Source organism: Crocodylus porosus, unplaced genomic scaffold, assembly GCF_001723895.1.
Source record: "Crocodylus porosus isolate Cpor-Errol unplaced genomic scaffold, CroPor_comp1, whole genome shotgun sequence".
In the NCBI taxonomy this organism is placed as follows: domain Eukaryota; kingdom Metazoa; phylum Chordata; order Crocodylia; family Crocodylidae; genus Crocodylus; species Crocodylus porosus.
In genome coordinates this window covers 64,269,397-64,295,867 of record NW_017728950.1, presented here as the reverse complement: position 1 = coordinate 64,295,867, position 26,471 = coordinate 64,269,397, and the positions used below count along the sequence as shown (strand labels likewise).

The 26,471-nt window shown below is 41.4% G+C and overlaps 1 protein-coding gene across 1 annotated transcript in view; it reads left to right on the top strand.

Moving 5' to 3' along the window:
* The window catches only part of TMEM2 (transmembrane protein 2), an 81,967-nt gene that overhangs the window by 20,718 nt on the left and 34,778 nt on the right, over positions 1-26,471 (top strand). Inside the window, exons 3-7 of the mRNA XM_019555165.1 lie at positions 9,387-9,527; positions 11,020-11,581; positions 19,074-19,243; positions 22,067-22,255; positions 25,375-25,544. Coding sequence (XP_019410710.1) covers positions 9,387-9,527; positions 11,020-11,581; positions 19,074-19,243; positions 22,067-22,255; positions 25,375-25,544 — 1,232 coding nt within the window. The remainder of the gene's footprint in view (positions 1-9,386; positions 9,528-11,019; positions 11,582-19,073; positions 19,244-22,066; positions 22,256-25,374; positions 25,545-26,471) is intronic.

Below are 26,471 nucleotides of genomic sequence, written 5' to 3'. Positions count from 1 at the left end.
AAGTTCCAGAGGAACAGGGAAAAAAAGCAAATGTGCCAACATTCAAAAAGAGTAAACAGGATGATCTGGATAACTATAGGCCATTAACTTGACATCACTCTGGCAAAATCTTGGAAAAGCTGATGCAGAATGTAATTGGTAAAGGATGGTAGTAATATGTGATGAGGAGCAATGTGGTTTTCATGCAAAGTAGGACTTTGTCATTTAACTTTTTCAAGCACGCTTAATATTTTTCTTTTTGCCTAGTGCACTTAAACTTCTGAAAGACATTTCACCTACTAGCATGCAATATTCTGATTACAAAATCAATGCAATGTCTCTTGAATGAATTAAAAACTGACTAGGTCATCTCAAAGAATAATGTGCCAAGTGGGGGTTATGTTTCCAGGGGAGCTAATTCTCATGCTATAGGGGATTTTTTTTTCCCCATGGCTCAGGTTATTTGGTATTTATTTCAGTAACCTGAAAGAAAATAAATAATTGATAGTTGTTAACGACAGTTCCGTTTTTACAGTGTGATCTGGCTATCTTGTCAATATTTGAAATATGTTCTTTAATGGAGCCATGTACAGACTTGTATATGTAGGTATTAGAAATAATAGTCATGTTTGTCCTTTATCTTCTGTCATGGGAAAATAGGGACACTGAACACTGACCCTGATGGGTGAGATTTAGAGGTGCACTGATACATTGGTCCAATATCGGATCGGCACCAATATAAAGAAAATTGGCTGTATGGAAATCGGCCCGATGTGGCTGATAATTTAGCCGATAAGTGCCTCTGTGTGCGCACAAATGCAGCACAGCTTGCAGGCAGCAAGGAGCACAGTCTGGCAGCTTGGAGAGCTGTGTGCAACTGGGAAGTTCCCATCCCACCTGGGCTGCTTCTGCCCCAGCCCTTGCTCCAGTCCCTCCCTCATAATGCAGGGGTATTGATCTGCCCCTCTCCATGCCTTCCCTCCCCCTCTCCTTCCACCACAACAGGCTAACCAGCTGGATACAGCTAGATTAGAAATCAGATTGGTATCGGCCACTATGCCTCCTTAAAAATTGGCAGTCGGCCCCCAAAATCTCTTTGTGCACCCCTAGTGAGATAACTGACTATGATTGCTGTACTATTACAAAAGTAATAAGAACTCTTGGGGAGGCAGTATCTTTTATTAGAACCATTAGATAATTGCAAAAAAAAGTCTTTATTTGCAAGTTTTTGGGCACACGCACCGTTCCTTGGGCATAGGAAAGTGCAAAGACTGTAAAAATTTCTCCCAGGTGGAAATGAAAATTATGTGAATTATGAGAGCAATTATAAACTTCATTGCTGAAAAACAAGAAAGATTTGTACACCTCCCTGCCTGCCATCTGATACTACCAGGGAAGAAATCCTACTTGTCTACACAACAAAGGACAGCTCCCAAAAAAGACTCTCATGGGCCCAGAAGGATAGTTTTCCAGCTTCTGCTTCCTCCGTGCAAAAATAATGTTTATTTCTTACCTATGGGGACTTTTTATCATCTTAAACTTTCCCTGATCCTGATGAAGGGTGCATGAGCCTGAAAGATACTTTTTGCAATTTTTCAGTTAGTCTAATAAAAGGTATCATTTTGGAACAAAGAGTTCTAGATTTTTGCATTTATTTTTGTCTCAGACCAATACGGCTACCACATACATCCCTGCTGTGACGTATGAATTTTTATTTCCACCTGGGAGAGTTTTGACCCTTTGTGCACTCCTATGCCTGAGGAAGGGTGTGTGTGCCTGAAAGCTGGCAAATAAATAACTGTTTCTGCAACTGTCTAGTTGGTCTAATAAAAGATATCACCTTCCCAAGAGTTCTGATTACTTTTGCCTGCAGGCCAACACAGCTACAGTCTGTACCCCGTATTATTACAAAGTGAGTCATTGGATATATAAGCAGGGAAATAACCAATAGACATAGCAAAGTTATATTACCATATTTATCTGAATCCAAAGCAACCTTGAATTTTTAATATGACCACCTCCAATAATTAGATTCTATATGTGGAAAACTTCTTTATAAATTTATTATAATTTTCCATGTATAGATGCTAATTATTGGGGGTTATCTTAAAATTTGTCTGCCTCACTGCTACAGTGGGAAAAGCCATAATAGAGGGGCAGGTGAGTGGTAGGGGAGAAGAGTCAAGGAAGCTGTCCCTTTGCTCCTTGTACCCATATAGCTGCCCCTCTAGTACAGGGGTGGACAATTATTTTGGGCAGAGGGCTGCTTACTGAGTTTTGGCAAGCTATCAAGGGCCACATGACAGGCAGCCCAGGGCAGATTAATATCCATTTTCTAAATTTTTTAGGGGCCCTGCGGGCCAAATAGAGTGGCTTGGTGGGCCGCATCCAGCCCACGGGCTGCATTCTGCCCACCTCTGCCCGAGCACCTACTCCTGCCCTCCCCAGTGCCTGCCCCACCCCCAACTTGCAGCAGTGGTAGCAGCTCTTGCCCAGGCTTTGATGTGTGGTCAAAGCTGCTGCCACTGCAACAGCTGTTACCAGGTTGGGCTGGGGCCAGAGAAAGCATGTGCTCCATGCCCTGGGATGGAGCAGGGCTGGAACTGCTAGAGCTAGAAGGTAAGCAGCATAGGGATGGCCAGGGAGGGGGGAGATGAGAGAGCAGTGACAGTGAGGGGCAGCTGTGGCTTGGGCCCTAGTGGGGCTAAGGCCAGAGGAAGATCTATGGTAGCCATCTGCCTTCCTCCCCTGTACTTAAATTCAAAATGTGGGGCTTTTCCTATGTTAAATGGGGTCGGGGGTGGGAACATTGTCTTGGATTTGAGTATGGATGGTACTACTATGGAGGATGTTAGAATTGTATCTGGAATCTTGTGCTCAATTCTCAGCTCTTCAAAAAAAAAAACTTGGCCAAGGCTTCAGAAAAGAGCTTCAAGAATAAATCAAGAACCAGGAAGCCCTCTTTAAGGGATTAAACTTTAAGATTTAATTGCACCTTGAAAATGTAAAGACGTAACTTGGCCCATCTGTAAGTACTTACAGGTGGAAAAGTCTTTAGAAAGTCTTCCAGTGTTTTTTACAAATACATGTTCTAGTTATGCATCAAGTCTAATCTTCAGTTTGTTTTATTGGGTTAGCTCATACTGATCCTTCCTTTTCTTTAAAATCTGAAACTATGCAGGCATTAGTGTACTTTTAAAACTCAGGTAGTATTGTTTTAGCATACAATAAGTTCACTTCATCAGTAGCAAATTATCCTGGAGGCTTAAAGCTGATGGATCCTAAATAATTATATACAATCTGTATTTGATTGGCAGATCTTCAAGGAAATGCAGGGTGTTACAAGAAGAGGTGCAGTGATTCAGTAGGTGGAACTGTTCTTTGAATCATACTGCAGTTAGCACATTAACACTATACTAGGGCAGTTGATTACTTAAGATGAGGTCTTTCTACTGACGTCTAAAACAAAGGCTATAATCACTTGAATTAAAGACCCCACTGCTCTTGTTAACAGAGGTAGATGTATTAATCCTGGGATCCAGGCCATTTCCAACCTGTTGGATTACATTCAGTTCACCTAAGATACCTTTGGTCTCTCCTTTAAAAAAAAGCAAACCCGCCAGAATGTATTGTCTAGGATTTTTCAAATGATCCTGTGTGAAGTCTGCTTAGAGTTTTCAGAAAATCCAGAGAGTCAGAAATCCAGAGTTCACATGACATCATATAAAACCCTTCAGACCTCTTTGGGCTAGGTTGTAATATAGAGGACTATGCTACAGCAGTTAATAAGTAGAGGAAGGACACGTTTACACGTGCAATCATGGCACTTGAATAAATGACGGAACTTATTGCTCCAGAGTTAATTGCTCCTGGGTGTGCTATTTGAACATGCATCTGGGAGCAGTTAACTCTGGAGCAATAAGCTCCGCAGTTTATTAATGCACAGCATGTGGAGTTAGCCTCAGGGTTCAGCCTGCCAGCCCAGGTATGCTTCCCCCCCGGCTCAGTGTGCTGTGGTGGGGGAAAGGGGGGCTGACTGGGGCACAAGAGAGCTTCAGTGTGGTGCTAGCTCCTGCACTGAAGCACCCTAATGCCATAGCCAGCTGGGAAGCATCTACATGTACATTGTAGCACACAAAAAAACCTCCACGTTTACACTTGTATTTACAAGTTCTATCCTGCTGAGGAGTAAATTAGTTGACTTCAGCCTAATATGGGTGCATGTATACACTGAGATATTTACTGTGCAGCTATTTAGTCAACTGCACAGTAAGCGTCTCTTGTAGATGCACTGCCTGTGATTGTAAATGGTGGCAGCAGTAGATTGGTATCCTCTGTTTGAACTACTACGTGGTAAAGTAAAGAGACTGATTTTTGCCAGTAATTTTCACAGCAATTTTATTGGGCAGCATAAATGAGACTTAGGAGGCTTTGCTCCGGTCTATCTTGTGTTCTGTTCCAGGTACTAGAAGGGGGTGTACGGTATGTAAAAACCCTTGTCGTCTGCACTCCTCCCATTTTGTGCGTGTAATCTCTGGTCTTACCCTCCTCCTTGTCTCACTCTGCACCTGTTCTCTTTCAAACTAGAACACAGGGAGTGAGACATCTGACTTTTCCCTTTTCCCCTTGAGGTCTGGGTCACCACAGAACATGGGAGAGGTGATTCCCCTACTCTCAGTACCATGCCGCTTTGTGCCACGGCAGCCCCTGACCAACAGGAGCATATACATGACAAACGGAACCAAGGAGGTGATACTTCCCCTCTATCGGGCACTGGTCAGACCTCAGTTCAAATACTGCATGCAATTTTGGGTGCCACACTTCAAGAGGGATGTGCATAACCTGGAGAGGGTCCAGAGAAGGGCCACTCGTATGGTTAAGTGCTTGCAGGCCAAGCCCTACGAGGAGAGACTAGGGCACCTGGACCTCTTCAGCCTCCATGAGAGAAGGTTGAGAGGCGACCTTGCGGCTGCCTATAAATTCATCATGGTGGGGGGCAGAAGGAAATTGGTGAGGCTCTACTCACCAAGGTGCCCCTGGCGGTCACAAGAAATAATGGCCTTAAATTAGCAGAGAGCAGATTTAGACTAGACATTAGGAGGAACTTCTTCACAGTTCGAGTGGCCAAGGTCTGGAATGGGCTCCCAAGGGAGGTGGTGCTCTCCCCTACACTAGGGGTCTTCAAGAGGAGGTTGGATGGGCATCTGGCTGGGGTCATATGAACCCCGCACTCTTTCCTGTCTTTGCAGAGGGTCGGACTCAATGACCTTTGGAGGTCCCTTCCTATCCTAACATGTATGAGTTGTGGACTACGCTTCGCTTGGCCCTTGCAGCCCTGAGCTAGTATATGTTGAAGGCAGACAAGCTCTTCAGAGACTAGCTGCAAAATGCTAAGTCCTACTTATCGTATTTCAACTGGGTACGCCTTCTAAATTTAATAGCTCTGCAGGAGGGAAAGTAAAATATTTCTGTTGATGAGTACAGGCCAGCAAGTATCCCCTTTTACTGCTGCTGATTTTTAAGCCTTTGCTGCCCAACATGGAGGTGCTAGAACTTCTCAATGAAGTGTCTGTCAGATTTGAGAGTGTGTGCTTTTTTTTTTTTTTTATTTCTTCCAAAGTAACATTATTTTCCCCCTAACCCTGTCCTTTAAAAACAGCTTAACCATTTTTCTTCAGGCAGGCACTCGGCATAGACAGCTTTCAGACTGAATGGTTAAAGTTTGACAGTTGCATGCAACTGAAAGCAAATATGTTATGGAAAGCATTAGGCAACCTTAACTGTAGGAGGTGCTGCTGCCAGCTTTACCTGTAATACTTTGTAAAATATAACTAGTGATATTTTTATAAGATAATGTGGCCCAGTATTAAATGTTTGGTGCCTCTCTCTACCTCAGTACAATTATTAAGAAAGTGTCATTGAACTTTTTATTGTGGGACAGTCTAACTGACTTGTCACAGAACTGACTTATACTTAATAATTTAAAACATAATGATCTTAGAGAGGAACTAAATTTTGTGCCTCTAGTTCAAAGTTAAATTTATTGTAATCCTAAAGCTTCTTATTTTACAATTTCCACCCTATCCTGCCTTCCTGTTTCTGCAGCAGAGATACAGATACAGTTACTAGGTCTCTTTTTATCACTCGCTTCCATGATTCATACAGGTTACCATAAAGTTACTGACTCATTATGTCAGCATGTATGTTTACCTTTGCTATTGTTCAGGGAGTGTGCAATCTACGTAATTTATGCAAGTTTGAATTCTGGACAGTTTAAGCAATGGGTCATCCATTTCCTTTAGTGAGTTCTCAGAAGACTTGCAGACATCATTATGGAGGAAATACTTCTTGTTTCTCATCCCCTCCATCCCCCACCCCATTTGCTGAGGGTTTATATCACCATTTACTTATTATCTACTCTTTTAGGTTGTCCTACATAATTGTCTGCTTCCTTCCTTCATACTGTGGATTTTGTATCATCCCATACTGGTCTTCTGGCCAGATGTTCATACCATCTATATACGTAGGTCTGTTCATCTTTTTACTATTAGTAAAACTTTGGCTTATATAAAAATTTGTGCGGTTATTATAAATTCATTTAATAGAAGACTTTTGAAATGAGATTGCATTGTTAAAGAAATTCCAGTATTTTGGTCAGCAATTTAAATGAATAGATAGCCTCGTGTTGTAAGATGGCAAGCCTGTTTTCCTTAGATAAGCCTACTTAGCATTTACTGTACCTACACTTCTTATCTTGATCTCTAACACTGGATTGTCTCTGCTGGTAGATCCTTTCCCAGAGAAAGGAGCTGGCTGTGGATGAATTCCTGTTGACATGGAGCTAAGCTAGTTCCAGCATTAGAACAATGGTTGGGTGCTGGCCCTTTAGTCTTGCCATCTATTCTGTTTTTTTAAAGAACTCCTTCCAGCTATTGTCATTTCTTGAAATGTGTCTGCAACTTCTCTCTCTATAGAGAGTGTACATGTAAATTGATCTCTGCCACTGCAGTAGACAGCTAGTTTACATTCAAGAATTTGGTTAAATTTTGTGTTTGGCATAGAAACCCATCTGCAGTACAAAACTACAGTTGAGGCGCCAGGAAAAAAACTACAGTTCACTCTGAGATCTGCAGCTGTCATGGCTAGGTAGACCCCATATTAAGCTAGGATATGATCTTGTGGAAAGAATGCGATTGTAGCAGGGGCCATATCCAAGCCCCTGGTATGCTCCTGTGGGACTGGACAGATTCAGGGGGAACTTACTGGGACAGGTCCAGGCAAGCGATGCATCCCCAGTGTGTGGGAAAAGAAGACTGAGTATAAACAGGGCAGCAGGCAAACTCTGGGAGCAGGAGGACATATGCTCCAGGAAGCCAAACCCAGTTGGCCTGGAGAGAGAGCTGGACAGCTTAAAAGAGTATGCCAAAGAGGTTGGCAGTCAGTGTCCCTCTGAGGGGAAAACAGCATGGGAAGCTCCTAGCAGGGTAACATCCAAGAAGAAACAGTCCCTGCATGCCAGACCCTTCCGTAGGGACCAAGATGAGCCACGAGCAAAAAAATCACTCCCCTGCCTTCTTAAAGATAAGTAAAATGCAGAAAGAGGGATGATATGGGACTTGGCACTGTAGGGTAGGGTCCCAACGGACAGTTAATGGTGGGGAAGGCCATCCAGGAAGATAAGGGGGAGCAAGACAGAACAGGTCTTCTGGAAGGAGTGAGGGCCTGAGAAGGAAACTGAGACAGCCAGAACCAAGGAGGCATTACCTGTGGCATGCTGGTGATGAAAGAAACCAGGCATAAGCCAGGCGGCTGTGGGCTAGAGGGTCTTTGAGAAGTGACAAGAAATTCAAGTGATTGCCCTTTAGTTTGTGTCATGAAAGAAAAGAAGGAATTGGGCCAGGAAGAAGAAACCCTCCTTTTGAGATATTTTCTGAGGACTAGAGAAGGGTACCAGGATGGGGGGGAAATTCCCCGAAGATTTGCTTTGTAGTTTACCTGAACACTACCTGGCTCTTAAGGCCCGAGCCAAGAGATTAAGGCAGTGAAACCTGAGACAAGGCCTGGAAGAAACCTAAATGTACTAATTGAATTGACTGTTATGTGACCTGCCTGTTGGAGGCACAGAGAGTTTAGGCCAGTGAACACAAATCCAGATGCTATGGGGAAAGAACTGGATAAGAGCCTGAGAAGTGACCTCTCAGGGTATTCGCCACTCACTATCAGTGGATAATAGTTATCATCAGCTGGAGAGGCAAGGGCCAGTGTGTAGGAAAAGTGAAGCCCTGCAGAAGACCCACAACCATACTGGATTGACTTGTAAATCAAGGAACATCCATCCTCCTGAATATCAATTTTCCATCAAAGCATGGCAGGTGAGTAGGAGGAAGAGGCAAGAGTCAATAGAATTCAGCTTGACATGGGGCAAAAGAGCACCCCTGCTCACAGAGACGCATTCAAATGTATGTCAAATTTTATTGATCTAACTTTATTTAAAGTAATGAATTGGTCCAATAAAAGATACCACCTCAAAAAATCTTTTCCTCTCCCATAATTCCTGGAACTTCACAGCTACAACGTCACTTTAATACTACTGTAGGTAACTTAAATAACTATTTGTGGTCTTTATTCTTTGAAGAAATAAGAGGAAAATGGATCTTTCCATTACTTGAAAATTTTAAATATTGGGCTAATGGGGGTGGAAAAAAGGCTTCTCTGAAAACTTGCAGCCTGCCCTGTTTGCATTACTAGACTAAAGAATAAGGACCAAAATCAGATGGTTCTGTTTTATTTCACTGTTGTACCTACTTCCTTTTATCTTTTTGTTTTGTATCATCACAGAATATGTTCTATAATGATACAAAATGTGTAATTTTATTGTATGCTTTTGATGAAAGCCATAAATTATATCATTTTACTTATTTTATTGTTTCAGCAAAAGCAGTAAATAAACTACTTCTGCTACTTCTGAATGTAGTGAGTTCTACAGTTCTGTAATGTTAGCTTATATAGATTTGTTGCCCTAATACCTAAATGTTTAGTCCCTTTATGATGATGTCGTTGCACTAAGTGGTTTAAGAGCAAGGATGTATTTCTTCAATTGAAGCTTGGTCAACCTGTCCTTGGTTTTGCTGCGTAAGTTTGAATGTTGGTGCTAGTAGCTGAAATGTTTTCCAGAAGACACAAAAAGAAACAAGGTAATTGCTCACTAATGGTCATAGTCCATCTTATTTACAGGAAATGGATCATATGAGTTGTGATTTCCTCTAGTTACTGTAGAGGAAGCAAATCCCTGACTTGTCTTTCTGACACTACTCTTAATGTGCTTCTAACTGAGTAATGCCATATACACCAATGTTGTCTTAATATTTTAGGCCATTTTTTTAATTAGGCTGCATATTGTATTATAGAGAATTGTCCAGATCAGAACCCTCGTCTCAGCAACTGGAACCCTGGCCAAGATACTGAGAAGAGAGTTCTCATAAAAAGTGGGGACTTGTTTCGTCTGAATTCAGATGCTACAGTACACTCTATAATTATTCAGGATGGAGGTATGTAGCAGCAAAGTAAGCCACAGACTGTTTTTATGTGTTAAAATACCTTTTGGTCAAGGTATATTTGACACGTGTATGCGAGTGTGCCAATACTAGCTGAAAATGGGAAAAGAGGTAAGGAAGAAAATTGGCATATAAAAGACTTTATTGATGTATAGCTATTTCCTTCCCCCCACTTGAGTACTACTAGGATGCTTACCCTTCTACATTAGTAGTAAACATTCAGAAAATATGCAATGAAATGTGAATGTGTTACTTGTAAGAACTTTGAATTCAATTTTTGATTTGAAGATTATTGAATTTTATTAAAGAAAATTTTAAAATATGGTTATTTGCTTGGGGCAGGGAAAGGACTCTATAAGCGCATGATTCTATTTGAGTGAAATGTGCTGTTGGAAAAACTTCAAAATTGTACTTTAATGTGACAGTTTTTGCCATGGAAGCATGCAGTGTTAAACATTTGCATGGTTTTGTTGTGAAAATGGCCACCTTCAAGAAAATGCAATTTATTTGAGAAGTAGTCTTAATTCAGGACAATCCTGTTTGCACAGTATTTGCCGATGCATATTTTTGCATGTCTACAGTAAATATGCTTTCTGTATAGTATGGTAAATGCTGCAAAACTTTATGCTTTGTTCTGAAGAGTAATAAGCACCACGTGAAGACTGCATACAATAGGCAGCATAGCACCATAGACTTAAGGTAGTAGAAATAAATGTGGTAATAGAACTATTATAGTGGTATGTAATTTTGATAAATAGATTGAGTAATGAAACCTAGAACTCCCATTTATCCTCAGAAACCAGAAAAATGTAATAGTGATTTTAATTCCCAGGAATCTGTTCCTTCATCTCTTCCTTCCCTATTTCAGCCCCCAAGCATTAGGATGTCTGTCTTTGTAAATTTTAAATCAGTTTTGTAGTTAGTCTTGCCATATTTCAATCTGCGTAATTGTCTTTATGTTGCAGTCATTGATGTGTTTCTGTCATCACTCAGTCGGTGACTGCATTCTTTACTACTACTACATTACTTACTGCTGGCCACAAGGTCTCAATATGTAAACAGATGTATAATGCTAGTTATTCTTCAGTGGGACAGCTGCTTGATGCTGTGTAGAAGCCTGGAAGACCAAGACCGAGTAGTAAGCGTCTAAGAACAGGATCAGATGGGCGGAATCAGTGGTGAAGTCCTTTTTGTTCAGATACTTAGATTAGTGAAACTGATTGTTAATTACAATATTTCATAAAACTTGAAGACAATTTTTCAAGGTGCAGGTATTGTGGAAGTTCCTTCCATATGTGATATCCTGTAAAAATCCATTTTACTATCTGTAAACTCATTTGGAAACAATTTCATTTCTCTTTTTAATAACTTACTTAACTTGATTTTATTTTAGGGTTTGGCTTGTGTGCTTTAAAGTAGAATCAGTTTTTAAAAGATTGATTGGTTTTTTTTATATGTGATTAAAAAAAAATATTATTTCCTCTAGGTTTACTTGTCTTTGGTGATGATAAGGATGGTTCCAGAAATATTACTTTGAGAACTCGTTTTATCCTGATAAAGGATGGTGGAGCGCTTCATATTGGAGCAGAGAAGTGTCGCTATAAATCCAAAGCAACTATCATCTTGTATGGCAAATCAGATGAAGGTGACGATATGCCAATATTTGGCAAAAAATTTATTGGTGTTGGCCCTGAAGGGACACTGGAATTGCATGGGACTCAGAAGTTATCATGGACTCTTTTGTCAAAGACTGTATACTCCTCAGGGCTGGCCTCTGGTCCTTATGCATTTGAAAGGAAATTTTTACGAGGGCTAAATGTGAGAGTGATTGATCAGGACACAGCACAAGTGTTGGCAGTGGATAGATTTGACACTCATGAATATCAAAATGAAAGCAAGAGATTTCAGGACTTCTTAAAAGGCCAAGATCCTGGTCGCATCGTTGCTATTGCTGTTGGAGATTCAGCTGCTAAAAGTCTACTGGAAGAAACCAGATTAACTATCCAAAATCTTCTTGGAAGTAAGCTTGTCAAAGGATTAACTTACAGGTAAATAACTTTGTTCTCCTCTCAGCTCTGCTTAGTGCTTTCATACATAAAATATCTATTATGAATGGGAATTTGGGAAGCCTTAAAAGTATAGTCTTAGTTCAGACTACACTTTCATACAACACTTGCCTCTTCTTTGAAAATCAGTCCCCCCCAAAATGGGTTGCACGTATTAAGCAGGGAAACTGATCTTTCTGCCCAGGGTTTGAAGCACCCTGGTTTGATTCCTGCTCTACAGTGTAGAAGCTGAAGTATTACTGTTCAGAGGCAAGGAGTTTTGTGGGTGATTATCTTTTATTGGACCTACTGTCTGGGTAAGATAGACTTCAACAAGCTTTCAAATGAGAAGCATTCATCATTAAACAGACCTGGTGAAGAATGCTTTGCAGTGGAAAGCTTGTCTAAGTCTATCCCAACTGTACAGTTGGTCCAATAAAGATATTTCTCACAAACATCCTTGCCTCTTGCATAATTCCTGGACCATCACAGCTAAGCATCACTCCAGCACTACCAAAATGTATTACTGTTCAGATAGCTGAGGGAGTCGGGTGATGCAGTAGCTCACTGTTCTTCACTTTTCAATCTCCCTTTGTAATGATTATGATGTTCCACTAATCAAGTTAACCCTTCTTAGGTTAGTTTTGCTATCTGAGAGCTGCTTCTGTCTTCTGTCCTCTGCCTCTCCTGGATTAAGGCCAGATTATCTCCATCAGACTCTGCCCCTCCCAGGCTATGACCCCCCAAACCCTGTTTGTTCTCACCAGTTGTGGGCTGTGCGTCCCAGACCCTAGTTCTTGCTCCTCATGTCTTAATCCCTAAACCACCAGTTTTGCCTACCCCAGCTTAAGTGTTAGTTAGGAGTCTTAGCGCAGCCTTTCTGTTCAGGAGCTCCTCTCTCCATGGGTACCTGGTCAGACTGCCTGTGCAGCTCAGACCCTGGATTTACATCCTGCAAAACCAGTTCCTTTCAGGTCATTTGGCTCCCTTGATTTGCGCTCTGATTCACCCGCCACCTGCTTCTTCTGCAAGATTGCCTTTCCTTAAAGTAGCAGGAGCACCAAGTTCCTCCCTACACAGCTAGTTTAAATATTTTTAGGACAGACTTCCTAGCTGTTTAGTACAGACTCTAGCTTTTTTTGAAAATTATAGACTCGCCCATTAAGACCAGTCTTTACTGGCAGCTAGAGATACAGCTTTAGTTATGCAGGAGAGGGAGAGTGAGCCAGTTGAAGATTAGGCTCTGTCCCTACCCTAGGCAACCATAACTCTGAAAAAAAGTTCTTCATTCTGTCTTTCAAAAACAAGGTATGTATTATATTTTAGGTTGTCAGGAAAATACGGTATTTGTTTTGCTCTTGGTCTAGCCTTAATCTTTGTCAATTGGTGCAGAATGCAAACAGTTATGGAATTGTTTTTGTTAGCATGTCATAAAGAGTAATTATTCATTCAGTAAGTGATGCAGAGTCTTCTCAGTACTCATTATAAGACTTGCAGCTATGTATAGAGTTGCATATTCACACTCATTATTACTGCAGTGCACTAATCAGCATATCTTGATATTATTTAACATGGTTGTCTTGCTCTTTTTTCACTTTGAGATTTGTCTTGCTTTTGAGTACACAGGCTAGTTTTTGATGCATGTAATTGGCACCCTCTCAGGTAAAGCGTGACAAATTCTGTGTCCACATCAACAAAGGAACTCTTGGCAAGCTGACACTGGGTTCCACTACACTAGGCACCCAGCTCCCAGAGTGGATTTTGCTAACCTGAGCTAGGTGCCTGGTTCCTTATATAATGACTGGGGCAGGAGTTAAGCACCTAGGAATGGGATTCACAGCTGACAGTATGCTGAGTTGGGGGAAGGCCTAAACTAGGCAATAGGAAATGCCAGGGAGAAGGTTGTGACCAATATCTCAGCACCCTTTCCTGTGCTTGCATGAGACCTAGGACTCACATATGGAGATACCTCCTGGATCAGAGGTCAGCAACATTTTTGGGAAGAATGCGAAAAACACCTGTAATCTCAATTTGTAAGAAGTTAGTGTGCTGGGGGTGGATGGCAGGGTAGCTGCAAAGGGCCTGATCCCTGTTTGTGGCAGTGCAGCCCTAGCCCCTTCCCCACCATCAGCTAGTGGTGTGATTCAATTCATTGATTCAGATCGCTGTTACTGATTTTGATTCAGCCTAATCCAAATCTAAAGATTCGATGCTGATTCAGAGAATCAGTGAATTACCATAGACACAGTTTTAAATGTCTATTCTACATACCTCGAGGTATCAGGCATGCCTCATGAATGCTGTGATGGTGGGGTGGATGGAGCATCCCACAGGAGCACAACTACCCATGTGTTCAGCGTTTAACCCAGAAGTGGACCAGAAGTACTTTGGGTCAGCTTCCAGGCCTGCCACTGAGCCTGCCAGGGGCCCTCCCACACCCCTCTGGCTCAACAAACCCTGGGTCCCCCCCCAGATCCAGGAGGCACCAGTCGCTAAGCTGGAGGGGGGGGGCCCAATGCGCTCCCCGACAGACCTGGAAGTGCTTTTGTGGGATACTTCATCTCCCCCAGCATCTCGGCGTTCACGAGCTGCCTGGTACCTTGAGGTATGTAGAAAAAACATTTTAAAGCTGTGTCTGTCCAAATCATCTAATCTTTCCAAATCTCTCTGAATTGATTCAGAGGATTCCAGCTCGATTCAGAGAGATTAAAGGTCTCCTGATTCAATTTGGATTTGGAGGTTTGGGCACCAAATCAGGCCGAATCTCCACTGAATCAAATTGGCAACTGAAGCTTTGCACAGCTCTACCATCTACCACCAAGGCATGCATGCCAAAGTAAATGCCTTTGCATGCTGTGCTCTGGCACCTGTTGCCTACCCCGTCCTGGATTTAGGTGCCCAAGTTCTTTCTTTGGGTAGACATCCGATTCACTCTTTTAAAACTGCTACAGGAGGAGGATGAAGTCATAGTGGTGCATACCTTTGTGATAGTGTAATGTCCAGATATTCACACAGAAAGTAGAAGATGATTTGGGTTGTAGACCTGTGATAGGCTGGGTGTGCCTATGTATCTCTCTTTTCTGCTGAGTGCCATAAATGGCAGTCTATGGGCTGGGCTTGCATGGGGACAGTTTCCCCATCCCCTTCCTGTTGTCACTAAAAAAAGTGGAAAGTAATTGAAGAGTCATGGTGCAAAAGAGTAAACAGCAGGGCACATGACCTGTAGCTTAATGATGTGGACAATCCCCTAAGTACAGAGGTGTTTTGTTCTGCACCAAAGGCTGTTTATGCTTGCCTTCTGTTAAAATTTATTGTAAGATCGTTCTGTAACTTGATAGGTAAAGAGAACAGGAAGCTATCTAAGTAATAGGTGGGTAGATTTTAATCAGACCAAGAACTTTTGGTTTAAAATCTATTTTTAACCAATTTTCCCTTTGTACTTCCTTGATTTATTTGCAACAAGCAGCTGTGTTAAGATAGTAGCTAATTTAATCCTGATTTATTTTTTCCGAGTCAGAAGCCAAGTCACAATGTCGGTGATAGCAGCAGCACAGTCTTGGATCAAACCCAAGGATCAATATCGTAATGCAGGACATGACTTCTTGTGCCATATTTATAAAGCTTGACTTCAAAAATTTATTTTTTTTTCTCTCCAGTTCTTTTTTAACATAGAATAGCATGTGGTCCATAACTCCACCTTTTGATAGTGGGTCCTGGCTTCTTGTACACGTACTATTTTTATTTCAATATTTTAAGAGATTATTATAAGCTAGGCTCTACATTTTTAAATTAAATTCAGCTTTCACTTTTAAAAAAATATTTTATAAAACTCTTATCAAAATGCAATTTAAATAAAACATTTCTTATTTTTGGGGAAAAAAAGCCCTTTCTCAAGCCCAAATCTGGCATGTTTCAAGTGCAGTTGACTTCTAAATTTGTCTGACTTCTAATTTCAGCAGGAAATAATGCAAAATCTCAGATGGACAAATAAGACGGCAGGAAACCATAACACTTCTACATCTTTAAGTCAACCAGTTTCATCTCTTATTTCAGAACTAATTACTTCCTAATAAAGTAAACTAAAGACTTAAATTGTGTCTCAAATCTCAACTTTCTTTGCTTACAACCAATAGACTTTTTTTTGGTTATGTGAACCACAAAAATAAATGGACACTAGACTGTAAAACTTCAGTCTCGTATAATACTTGAGGGCATGAGTAGCAAACTTGGAAGGATTAGCTTTTAATTGACAAAAATGTAATTGTCAGTTTCTTCCTGCTAGCTGAAGCAAGGTAAGAATTCCATACACAATCAAAGTTGGGGGAGAGAAAATGAAGCAATGCATAACACTCTTTTGCTATTGGTCAATATAATATTACTGTTTTGACATTTGCATCTGTTAGGCATCTTCCTTCCTGGTTCAACTTAAACTGGAGTCCCCCGGCATCCCAGATGCTTTTCAGGTCTGGGCTAGGCTGTCTGCTTCATAGCAGGGCTGTCCCTGCCCTTCTATTTGGCTTCCCCCTGACCCACTCCCCGCTGAAGCAGGGTTCAGCATGTGGGTAGCCAGCATGTGGTATGCTAGCTAATGCTGAGAGATGTCTGTGTGAGGAAGACAGGACAAAGGCAGACAGGACAGTGTCCACTTAGGGCTTTTGGGAGCTAATCAACAGGTAGCGGGTAAACAGAGGTTCCCTCCTTGGAAGAATGTTGTTTAAAAAGATCTTGAACTAATGAGAGAGGCTTTTGTGTTCTTGAAGGGATGCTAAATGCTGTGTTATCAACTCCCTGCTGACTCCCTCGCTTGTCAGGAGCAGAGGGTGGGGGGGACTTCTCCCTAAACAGAGCATCCTGCTGGGGCCTAGCCACATCTCCTCTCACTTCAGCACTGTGTAAGGGAAGGTAAGGGCTCTATCCTGAGCCACTGCAGGTATGTGCTTGCATTTTCTCAGTCCAGGAGGAATGTCTGTACATATGCAAACTGGTTCAGCCTAGCCAGGTTAGACTAACCTGCAAAGATTGAATCAGTTCAGGCTCAAGCTTTTGGAATGTCTGTCCCTAGCCTGTATAATCTGTCAGCAGACCACATATTACACACTCTGCCATTTGGTGATGGGACTCATTTTAAAGCATGTTGTAGCCACTGAGAAGTGCTTTCATGACCCTTTGTTCCAGCACCCTACAGTCAAAGCTGTAAAATCTCAACCCCTCAGGTGACTCTGTCTCTCAGTTTTGAGAAAGAACCCAGTCCTCTGTGTGAATTGTAGAGTACTCTTTTACTGTAAACTTGCTTTAATTGATTTTTGTCTTCCTCCTATCTTTTCCAGGCCGAGGCCATTCTGCTACCACTTTTCCTTTCTCAGGATAGAAAAAATGTTACGCTTTAAAGTTTTTTCTTTGACAACATATTCCTATGGAGTCATCGCTGTAAAAATAACTATGTAACACAAGCTCCTTAGAAGTGCTCTCTTTCTGTTGAAGACAGATAGCCTGACTGGTGGACTCATTGGGCTAGAAGGACAGAAAACAAGATGATTGTAGATGAGTGAGGAGAGTACTGCTCTGAGCAGGAATCCAGACAGGGTTATGTCTGCTTTGTGGGGTGGTTAGTTTGTTTGCTTAGTTTTTTGTTTCTGTTTGTTTTTAAACTAATGGTGGTTTAATGTAAAATGCATGAACCATCCCAGCACCAAGACTGGAACCCAGTACTCCTCACTTAGAGAAGTACCAGCAACAGTCGGCTTTGGAGCCTGGCTTCATGGAAGATTCACGCATTTTTATATTAGTCACTGGATTCACTCTAGTCTTTTAAAAGACTTTGGTTGCTACATTGCTGCAGAAGACAGACCAACTGTCTGTCTGTCTTTTGCTTGTAACTTGTAAATCGTCACCCTGGTCTCGAGATAATAAAATAGATTTCAAAGTTAAGACAGTTTCTTTCCTTGCAAAGTAAGATACCCTTAAATATCTGATACTACTTCTAAAATTTTACATCAAATGTTTATCTTGTCTGCAGGGATACTGACACGAGAGAGAGAGATTTGGTGTAGCCTTCTTAAGGCATTGTTATTAGACTAGAATTAGGCAAGTCATGATGTAGCCTATAAAACTAATTTATCCAAGACAGTAAGAGGAAGTATACACAAAAGTATGTGCACAACTTAAATTATAAGACAATAAAAAGTGTCTGAGTTAAAGGTAATTTAATTCCATTAAAAAAAAATGTTAGGCCTTTAGTAAACCATGCACCTGGTACAGTGTCCGCATCTCTTTCATGTGGTCATACCTGATTGAACCTCAAAGTGCAGTTTTTGTCAGAGTTTAAACAGGTAGTGGAGAGTGCTGACTATGCATGCTTAAATGTTATGGACTAGTAAATGATTTCTAAAAATAATTTTAATAGATTTGTTTTGTAAAGTTTCGTTGTCAAATTTCAATAGCTTTCTATTCCCTTTTTAAAAATAATTACTGGAAACTTTGGTTCAGGCAGACATAATTGAAGGACATGGGGTGTGAAAAGAAGGCAGCAGATGGCTTTGTGCTTTTGATTCCACTAATTCAAAACTTGACCTCAGTGAAAGGGCAAAAAGCATAGACAAAGTCGAGAGTAATCAAGTAGAAAAGAACATAATTTAGAAGGGAGTGGACTGTAGTTCTTAAAAGCAGATAGACCAGTAGTGCCAAGCATTAAATCTGTGAATCAAATCACAAAAATTCTTAAGGAAAACTAGCTTTCTGTTTTTTCTTTTTTGCTGTTTTCAAGCTTTTTCTCCAAAACAAAGAACTCTAGAACCTTAATAGGTTAAGCAAGATCTTAATGTAATTGTATTGTTCTTGGACCTGCAGCTATAAAAAGAAGAGTAAATATTGTAAATGATGAACATTATGGCACAGAAGTTAGGCTGCAGAACTTTATTTCACGCTCCTTACTGATGATTCATTTAATATTGGGCAAGTGGGGAAGATGGGAACCAACAGCTGGCTCATGTATGTAATGGATATAAATTTATCCAAGAACTTTGTTATGGTTCTTACAATCTAGGCAGGTTTCCTGCAGGTGGCTATTGCCGTTTACTCACTGTCATAGAACAGATCTGAATGACAGGTGACTGTGTTGCAATATTAGTATCATAGTGAGAATCATTAACAAGTACTGCAGTACCTAGTTTAGATTAGTCCTTACCCTTTTTGTGCTGAAGTTTATCCATTTTGTAAACTTTGTAAAAAAGTATTCCTTTTATAAGTATAAACAATGTGTCCTGAAGTTCGTAATCTTTCAGAATAAAGCTGGGTGATTTCTCAGTTTGCATATAGGAACCCCCAATGCTTTCTTATGCAAGCAATGTGTATTCTTCTTCTGCCCTTTGAAATTACATTCTAAAGAGCTTAGGAAAAGTGGCAAAGAAAAGATGTTTGCATAAAAGTGCACATTTGCTTTTTATTCTGTACGTTATCCAGAGAGAGTTTTTTCAAATGCTTGCCTTGTTCTTTGCAGGCAAGCCTGGGCTTTAGTTGGTGTCATAAATAGTGGGAATTCCTCCTATAATGAATCTGTGAGAGAGTATGAAAATCACAGCACCGGAGGGAAGGCACTTGCTCAGAGAGAATTTTTCACATTTGATGGTCAGAAGTTTTCTGTGACGGCTTTCAGTGAATGGATTGAAGGTAGGAAAGTTCTTTCTAAAATGTTTAGCGGGGGGTGGGGCGCAGGATCTGTTTTTAATGATTTGTATGCATTGTTTTCTAGAATGGCTTGTTTCATAAGTTTTAATTTTATGAATGCGGTAACAGGTTGGTTTTTCTGTCCCTCATATGGCCTAATTCTCAGGTAAGTACATGTCCTTATCAAGGAAAAGGGGGGAGGAGGGGTCACACCCCAGACAAGGGGGTGTACTTGTCTGCCTTTTGCCTTTTTTTGTATGATACCATTGTAGTAGAGAAGAGAAACTATTTTTAATGTATAAAGTTAAAAAAAAAATATCTGGCTATATACAATACTGGAGCCTAGATAGATAGATAGAGCCTTTTTATGGTTTATGTAGTATATTTCTAGCCTTAACATTCTGGTGCTTGCTGTTTCTTGTGACACTTGGAGAAGTCTTACATATGGCAGATTTAACTTCTTGCAAAAGGTTTTCAATTGGTGTTTGCTTTCTGCTTCCCACCACTGTGGTAATAAATGGTCTTTAAAGACACATGGATTTTTACTTAGCCACTTTGTTTACCCTCTAGCCTTGTGAGGTTGGTTCTGACTAGTAAAAGGAAATTGTGGTCTTAGAAGCAACTTCATGTGGGGAAAAATATTATCAATGTCATGAGTTGGTTTTAAATCCCACCCCTCTCATCAGTGTTAGATTATCTAGTTGATTGTCTCGAATGTGACATAACAAGTTAGCTTGCAACATACTTTTGTTTTCTGTGTTCAAGAGGATCCTGTATCCTTTTGAATTTTGGATATTTTCTTATTTTACATTTTGTGAGTTGAAGGAACTCTCTGCTCCAGGCCTGGAGGTACTGGGCACTGTTCACTTCTTCCTAAGAGTTTCCAAAGGACTGTTACAGAACCTCCCAGATTCTCCTGGTCTGGTAATATGTTTTGTGTTAGCAGCCTTGCAGTTTTCCGTACTGTTCCTTCAAAACCCAACCTCTCTCTCTGGCAGTTTGCTTTCTTGGCTGTTTCCAGAACACTAATATAATTCTTATAATTTTGCACCTAAGAACAGCTAGCCATTTATCACTTTTACAGTGAAAAAACTTAACATGCCTCCCCTTACAATTTAGGAAGATAATCTAAATCAGGGGTGGGAAATTATTTGTGCCTGAAGGCCACTTAGGAAGTTTTGGTGAGCTGTTGTGGGCCAAGTCAGCACTCCCTCACCCTGCTCCCCCACTATGCTGGCTGAGGGCATCCCCCTAAGTGGACCCCCGTCTTCACTGGACCAGGCAGGTCCCCTGGTCCCCGTCTTCACTGGACCAGGCAAGTGGGAGTGGGACAGGCAGGCAGGGCCAGGGTTCCCTGTATGCCCCTGCAGTGGGTGTTGCTTCTGTGGGCAGGGGCACGCAAGCAGCGGACCACAGCTCTGCTCCAGGCCCCAGTCCCGTGCTGTCACTGCCATGTGATCCTGGCCCACCTTCCCATCCCGCTTTTCAGACGCTGCTCCCCATCTGCCTGCAGTCCTATCCCATCCGCCTGGCCCTGCCTGCATGGGTCCCACCCCCAGCAGTGGGTACAGGATGGACGGGTTGGGGTGCCCAGACTGCAGGGCCAAGTCCAGTGGCAGCTGGAAGGAGCCAGTGCTTCTGGGAAGCGAGTTCAGCTGCCACACTGCTCCAGCCCTGCTGTGTGTCTAGGAGCGGTAGGACCTGCTGCACATGTCACAACCTGAGCTACCCCCATGCCTGGGCTTGGCAGAACTGAGAGACCTGCCATGACCCAGACAAAATCTCTTGGCTGGCCAGATCCACAGACCCAGCCCACTGGCCATATTTTTGCCTCTGCCGCACCCCACCCCCATCTAAATAAATTGAGGGTTTTTTTCCCACCCTGCACACTTTTTCATAGACTTCATAGGCGTTAGGCCTGGACAGGACCTTGGAAGATCATCGATTCCAGCCCTCTGCCCCAGGATCCCAGCAAGATAAGCATCCAAATTTTCTCTTGAAGGTGTTCAGTGTAGGTGCTTGAACCACCTCTGGTGGCAGGCTATTCCAGACCTTGGGGGCTTGGATAGTAAAGAAGGTCTTCCTTATGTACAGCCTGAAACGGTCTTGGAGAAGTTTATGACCATTCAACCTTGTCATCCCTTGGGGTGCTCTGGTGAACAAGCGTTCCCTCTTTATGTATTTGTTTTGAAATGATGGACAGGAACAAAATTTATCAGTTTTTCTTTCATGTTGAGTAGCATACTAGTGTGATTTGTTTGAAGCTCTCCTCTGAAAGTGACTGGAAAAAATGGCATAATCTTCTCCATATATGCATTGATTCAGATCTGCTCACTTCACTGACAAAGATACTTACTTTGAAAGTTAGTTGTACATAGCAAGTATAGCTAAGTAAAACAGTCTCATTCCATACCAATGTTTTTATTCGAATCACAATACCTGCACAAACCTGCCAAAGACAACAGACTAACTTGTCAAACTATTTCAGTGATAAGATAGAACTTAGCTTAGTTCTCAGAGTCTTGCATCTGAGGGTTTGGGAAAGCAGAACTATTTTAGGTATTTGTAAATACAAGTCATCTTGTTTTAACCTGAATCTTGACATCCACAAAATAGAAAGGTATAATAGCAGCAGGAACTTCTATTTCAACCACATTTTTATTGCATTTCATGTTAGAATCACACTTTGAAATGGCCCTAAAAAGTTCATTTAGTTTAAAAGCCCCACAACCTCCTTTTTTCTAAAGTTTTATCAGTGAAAGAGTACCTCTTTAAGTTGCAGCTTTATATATTGTAGTATACAGTTCTTTGTTTCTCGTTCATTAGGTGTCCCCCTCTCAGGCTTCCAGGTAGAGGCTGTTGATGGAGTGATATTGGATCTGTTGGAGGATGTTAGTAACTGGCAGCCTAAAGATCGGATTGTAGTTGCAAGCACAGACTACTCAATGTACCAAGCAGAAGAATTTACTCTCCTTCCATGTCCAGAGTGCAGCAGGTATCAAGTCAAAGTGAAAGGTATGAGACCAGATAAAACTGAGATATATGTGCAATGTGAAATATCTGCTAACTAGAATATTCCCTCTGTTGATGCTCGTCTTTTCTCCTCTGCCTGCCATATGCAAGGGATCCACTTCTTTTTAATGTAAGAAATCACTAATTCTTTTCAGTTAATTTCACACATGCAATGCTGCCTGTTCGTTTGGTTCGGTCTCCTCTTCCTTGTTTCCTGACTGTTGTCACCTAGCAGCTCTTGTTTTTCTAGTACCTTTTTCAGCTCTCCCTGATCTGGCACTGTCAGTTTTTTGTTTGTTTTGTTTGTTTGTTTGGGGGTGGGGGGGTTTCAAAAAAGCCTTCTTTGAACCTGACTTCCTCTTTCAACTTTTTCCCCTCTGTCAGCAAAAAGATTATGAAAAAAGAAAATTGGGTCTCCTCTCTGACTCTGGGTGTAACACATGGCTCCTCCATGTAGTTAACCATTCCCTTGTTTTTTTTACTCCCTATGACTCATGTTTATTTCACTGTATCCCCTGGGACAGATTTTCTTAACTACACAGGCGTCTTCCTGTCTCTCTGGTCCCCCTTCTATAGAACCCTGTAGGAATTAAATTTTGCCATGTGCAGGGCGGAATTTTGGGATAGGAATAGGGTGATTTTGGGGTATGACATTAGATCCCAATTATGCCGTACTTGCCAGTACAGGGGGAACCCAGGATCCCTCTGCTCCAAGTTGAAAGCTGGGTGCTCACAATCAACTGATTGAACTGGGGTCTGGAACCAGCCCTAGTGAAGTCCCTGGTTCCAGCCAACAATCGGCTAATTGTCAAAAGCCCAGCCATGTGGTGTGCACACAGTTTTTTTTGTTTTGTTTTGTTTTGTTTTTTGTTTTTGTTTTTTTTACTCATTGTAGCGTACAGGAGAACCTGTTCTGGAGTTGCATGACGCTGGAACTTTAAGAACAGTGTGTGCAGCTGGCCTGTGTTGGGCTTGTCAGAAAATCACGTATGCCCAAGGACCTTGGAATCAAGGAGTCTCACTGGGATGGCTTCACACACGGTGTTCTGAGGAGCTGCATACACAGTTCTTTAAAGAGCTGGAGTGCAGTGAGTCCAAGATCAGGGAAACACTCCTTGAGCTCTGGCTCATTGCACCTCCCCATCTGCCAGAGTTCAGGAAATGATTCGTTCCCAGCCCAACTTGGATAGGGGACAGCTGTGTCCTAGATCTGGGCCTTCCCCATACTGGATCCTGACGCTCAGCTGAGCATCGGAATCTGCTGTGGGTCAACACTAACCTGCCGTGCCTTCAATTTAAGGCGTGAGCCAGCCACGTGATGTGTGGAACAACTTTGTGGCTTGTGTGCTGTATTACAAATAGATAATCTTGAACATGTGACCCCATTACTTTTAAAGGCATGATTAACAGGTTATTTGAGTTGTAAATATAATGTGTGTCAGCAGCCCAAGTATCTTCCTTCTTATTCTCTTAAGACTCAGAATTTTTGCTTGCTCCTGTAGCATGCTGTCCTTTCTCCCTTCTATATTTCTAATATTTTGCAAATGTGAGTTACCTTTGCATCAACACCTCAGTAACATTTCTATAGGAATTTATATCTTCTCATTTTGACTGTATAGACTTAATTTTCATGACTTCCCTAGAACTAGTCCTTTAGACATCTGTCTAAGGTTGTAAGTTTAATCTTGGATCTTAGAAAATGTAACACAGTTGTTCCCTAAAATCCATTTTTCTGTTCATTCTACATCTATATTCTGCCCTTGCTTTGAATATGTCTTATCACAATTGCCAAAAGATTCTACTGTTCTTTGGTTCTTCCTGCTTGAAACTAGAGTTTTTATGTAAATAGGCCTTACTTAGTTGCAATAGTAGAGGAAAATTTTCCTGTTTCACAAGACATTAAATTTTTTATGGCATGCCAGTTTTCTCGAGCCAAACCCCCTCTAGTTTTCTGCAGATATTTGCAGATCTGTCATGTTTTGCTGGCCTGGCGCACTTCCATTTTTGGGGGAGGAAGAAAAAATTTAAATGTATGCTTACAGCAGGCATAACATCTGCCTGTTTTAAGCTCCTTTTTTGCCTTTCCTCCAAGATAGGATCATTTACATTTGTTAGCAAACTAATCCATCAGACTCTAATATTTCTAAAACTTTGGCAGCACACGCAATACTCTGTATAAAAGAGAAATTAGAGGATTTTTTTTTTCTTTTAAACAAGAAGTTGTGTAGGCTTTTTGTTTTTGTTTTGTTTTTTGCAGGAGAGGAGAAGGGGAGGGTTGAATTCTGTCAGCTGCAAGTCAAGTACCAATCCTAATCAGCTTTTACGTACTGTTAGTCACTGTATGTAAAAGTGATTCTGAACAATTTTCAGCTTGCCCTGTTATGTGGCAGTCAAAACAGGACCTGCACTTTGGTAGTTACCTTTTAGTAACTTGAATTATTATTAAAATCATCCATTTGCTCTCTCTTCCAGAGTCACAGGTTTTTGTTCTTTCTGTCTACAAATCATTCACAAATGAGCATTGAGTTTCAACCCAATAATGCAGTGGGATGCCTTACAGGTCTAATAAAGGTCTGAAACAGAGAGGTCTTTGTTTCTTTTCATAGAATGAAAAATGTATCTGCTGCTTACTGTTTTGGGACTGGTTATGCTGTGGCATTTAACGGTGAGGCTGTAGCACATCAGTTGCTTCAGTACATAAACCCTACCAGTGCACAATTACATTGAGCACAATATAAATACTGAATGATAAGAAAGCTGTGGCTGCTTTTGGCACTGCACTCTTTCTTCCATCAGATTGTGGCCTTGTGGAGAGGGTGTTTCTTTTTAGATCATCACAGAAACAGATGCTTGTAGTTTAAGACTTATACCTGTCAGCGATGAGCATTTTCTCTTCCTCACAATGATGATAAAGTTCATGGGTTAACAGTTCTTAGGTTTCAGTGGCACTACTCTAAAAGGCTTTAAAAAATAAGCAACTGGAAGACACAAAGTGTTACTAAGTAGGCATAGAAGGACAGCTAACAAACTATAATTCCAGTTTTTAATGAATAACAATGTTAAATATTTATCTTCTCTGACATTTTATTTTTCACCTTTCCTTGAAATGGCTTTCTGATTAGAAAATCCTCAATTCCTTCATATGGGAGACATCATTGATGGAGTGGACATGAGGGCAGAGGTTGGACTTCTTACAAGGAATATTGTCATCAAGGGAGAGATGGAAGATTCTTGCTATGATGGAAATAAGTGCCAGTTCTTCAATTATGATACGTTTGGTGGCCATATCAAGGTTTGAAAAAAACATTTTTAAGCAACTTCCTGTTAGTGAAAGGCAAATTGAGGAGGGCTTGTAACCAAAAGGATTAATTCTAAATTTGGACTGCCAAATTGATGTTCATGAAATTATCCCAGAGATCCTTTGCCTAAAAATATTTCTTCTGAGCTTCCCTAAAACTCATATTATATTGTCAAGAGTTAGACTGGAGAACTGGGGACAGAGAGCTGCATTAATACTCTTAAACATTCATAAAAGCCTGTTTTTTACATTGTGACTATGCAGGATAGTGAAAACTAAAATTGAAAAGTTTTCTTGGATGCCCGTTTTCATAGATTTCCTAGACGTTAGCTCTTGGAAGGGACCTCAAAGATCACAAAGTCCAGCCCCCTGCCCCAGGGGCAGGAAGTCAGCTAGAGTCAAAGGATCCCAGCAAGGTAGACATCCAAATGTTTCTTGAATTAGTCCAGAGTAGGTGCCTGCACCACTGCTGGAGGGAGTCTATTCCAGGTCTTGGGGGCTCAGACAGTAAAGACAATTTTTCTTATGTCCAGCCTAAAATGGTCTTGGAGGAGTTTATAACCATTTGTCCTTGTTTTTCCTTGGGGCGCTCTGGTGAACAGACATTCTCCAAGGTCCTGATGTACACCCCTTATGTATTTACAGGCAGCCACCAGGTCCCCCTGAGCCTGCGCTTTTCCAGGCTGAAGAGTCCCATGGCTCTCAGCCTCTCTTCATAAGGCCTGTTCTCCTGCCTTCTGATCATGCGCGTGGCTTTCCTCTGGACTCTCTCAAGCTTCTCCACATCCTTGAACGGTGGAGCCCAGAATTGGATGCAGTACTCTAGCTGTGGCCTCACCAAGGCCAAGTACAGCAGGAGGATGACATCTTGGGATTTACTTTAGAAGCATCTATGGATGCAAGCCAGTTTAGTCTGCTTTA